The 2,407-nt window shown below is 43.0% G+C and overlaps 1 protein-coding gene across 4 annotated transcripts in view; it reads right to left on the minus strand.

Moving 5' to 3' along the window:
- Window positions 1-203: 203 nt before the first annotated feature.
- Window positions 204-2,407, minus strand: part of ZNF852 (zinc finger protein 852) — an 8,921-nt gene continuing 6,717 nt past the window's right edge. For 3 of the 4 annotated variants that reach the window (XM_023515955.1, XM_023515954.1, XM_012808032.2), the window contains one exon: window positions 204-1,792. In XM_023515955.1, coding sequence (XP_023371723.1) covers window positions 306-1,792 — 1,487 coding nt within the window. In that variant the 3' untranslated portion in view covers window positions 204-305. The remainder of the gene's footprint in view (window positions 1,793-2,407) is intronic. The other variant, XM_012808031.2, reaches the window with a different exon arrangement.

Here is a 2,407-nt window from a genome sequence, read left to right on the forward strand (position 1 = left end):
TAATGACAATTGCAACTAAAAAACAGATGGGTGTTGTGGCAGGCATGTGTACTCAGGAGGCTGAGGTGAATCACTTAAGCCCAAGAGTTTGAGATTGTCGTAAGCAGGGACACCACAACACTCTACCAAAGGTGACATAGTGAGACTCTGTCTCAAAAAAAAAAAAAAAAAAGAGGAAAGAAAGAAAGAAGGAAAATAGAAAGATCTTAGTGACCCAACAGAAATCAGGCAGGCAATAACTCAAATTGATTAGTTCTTCCAAAGGGAGACCAGGAAAAGCATCCTTGTTATAAAGAAAGCTTAACTCAAAGGTCTTTGTGTCTCAGAGAACCAGCCCTTAAGAAACTGACTTGAGTCAGACTGGAGGGCTTCTCTCCAGTGTGAGTTCGCTGGTGATGATTAAAAGTGGAACACTGACTAAAGGCTTTCCCACACTCTCTACATTCATAAGGTTTCTCTCCAGTGTGAACTCTCTGGTGCACAAGGAGCTGGGAGCTGTCACTGAAGGCTTTTCCACAATCATTACATTTATAGGGTTTTTCTCCAGTATGGGTTCTCTGATGTACCATTAGGCTAGAGCTAAAACTGAAGACCTTTCCACACTCATGACATTCATAGGGTTTCTCACCAGTGTGAATTCTCTGGTGTATAATGAGGTAGGAGTTTTGATTAAAGGATTTTCCACACTCACTGCACTTATAGGGCTTTTCACCTGTGTGAAGTCTCTGGTGTCGAATAAGACATTTACTCAGACTGAACGCCTTACCACACTCAATACATTCAAATGGTTTTTCTCCAGTATGAATTCGCTCATGGTCAGCAAGTTGAGAGTTCTGATGGAAGGCTTTCCCACATTCGCTACATTTGTATAGCTTTTCCCCAGTATGGAGGCTCTGATGTCGAATAAGGCATTTATTCTGACTGAAGGCCTTGCCACATTCATTACACTCATAAGGCTTCTCTCCAGTGTGGATTCTCTGATGGTCAGTAAGATTTCTGTTGGAACAGAAAGCTCTCCCACACTCATTACACTTGTAAAGTTTCTTACCACTGTGAAGGACCTGATGTCGGACAAGATTTTTATGCCGACTAAATGTCGCCCCACACTCCTTGCATTCATAAGGTTTCTCTCCGGTATGAGTTCTCTGGTGGTCAAAGAGTTTGGAACTCTGATTAAAAGCTTTTCCACATTCATTACATTTATAAGGTTTCTCCCCATTGTGGAGTCTCTGGTGTTGAATGAGATGGGAGCTATGCCGATAGGTCTTTCCACACTCACTGCATTCATAGGGTTTTTCCCCTGTGTGTGTTCTCAAATGAACGATGAGCTGAGAAGTCTGTCTGAAGGTCTTACCACATTCATTACACTCATAGGGTTTCTCTCCAGTGTGGATTCTCTGATGACCAATGAGGTGTGAATTCCAACTGAAAGTTTTCCCACATTCATCACACTGATAGGACTTCTGTCCCTTTAGAGTCCCCCCATGTTCAGCAGGAATGGAGGGAAGATTTTGATGTTTCCCAACTTTCTTATATTCCTCATCCCTGTCTTTTCTGGATTTTTTCTTACCCTTGTCTGTTATTCTCAAGAAATCACTTTGTACTCTGCTCTCTTCTTCATCTGAGGGTTGCCCTTCTAGCTTCTTAAAAGTATTTTCATGGACATATCCAGCCTCCGTTCCCCCAGGAACTACTGCAAAGAGCCCCCCTGTTGTCCTATCAGATGACTCTGATCCATTAGAAATTTCCTGCTTTAAAGTGAACTCTGAACTCTTCATCCTGTTCTCACCTTCTGCCAAAAGAAAGAAGAAAACTTTTACTCAATTCCTGATCTACTGAAGGAACAGAATCATGTATACCCTGTGTATCTGAAGAAAAGCCATTAAGAAACAAGTTACACAGAGAGAACAGGGGAGGATATTGGAAATGTCTCATTATTTCTGTTCTTCCAGGGCTCAAGAAACAAAGAGAGGAAAATAGTCAGTGTAGGAAAATGGGGAAAAGACACCAGAATAGACAGAGGTTGAGCCAATACAGCCAAATAAGAAGGGCCATTAGAAAACAACAGACCAGACTGTAAAGCATGGTGTGATCCTACAGAAGTTACTCTGGTGCTGTATGTCCTTAGTAAAATGATGAACTCTAAGTTGCTTTCCAATCATGACATTATATGCTTCCACAGTGCTCAGAAAAAATGCTGGCTCAGCACCTGTGGCTGAGGTGGCTCAAGTGGCTCAAGTGGCTAAGGTGCCAGCCACATACACCTGAGCTGGTAGGTTCAAATCCATCCCAGGCCCGCCAAACAACAATGATGGCTGCAACCAAAAAATAGCCGGTGTTGTGGCAGGTGCCTGTAGTCCCAGCTACTTGGGAAGCGGGAGCAGGAGACTCGCTTGAGCCCAGGAGT

The sequence above is a fragment of the Otolemur garnettii genome, unplaced genomic scaffold, assembly GCF_000181295.1.
Source record: "Otolemur garnettii isolate 467f Iridium unplaced genomic scaffold, OtoGar3 scaffold00082, whole genome shotgun sequence".
Classification (NCBI taxonomy): Eukaryota; Metazoa; Chordata; class Mammalia; order Primates; family Galagidae; genus Otolemur; species Otolemur garnettii.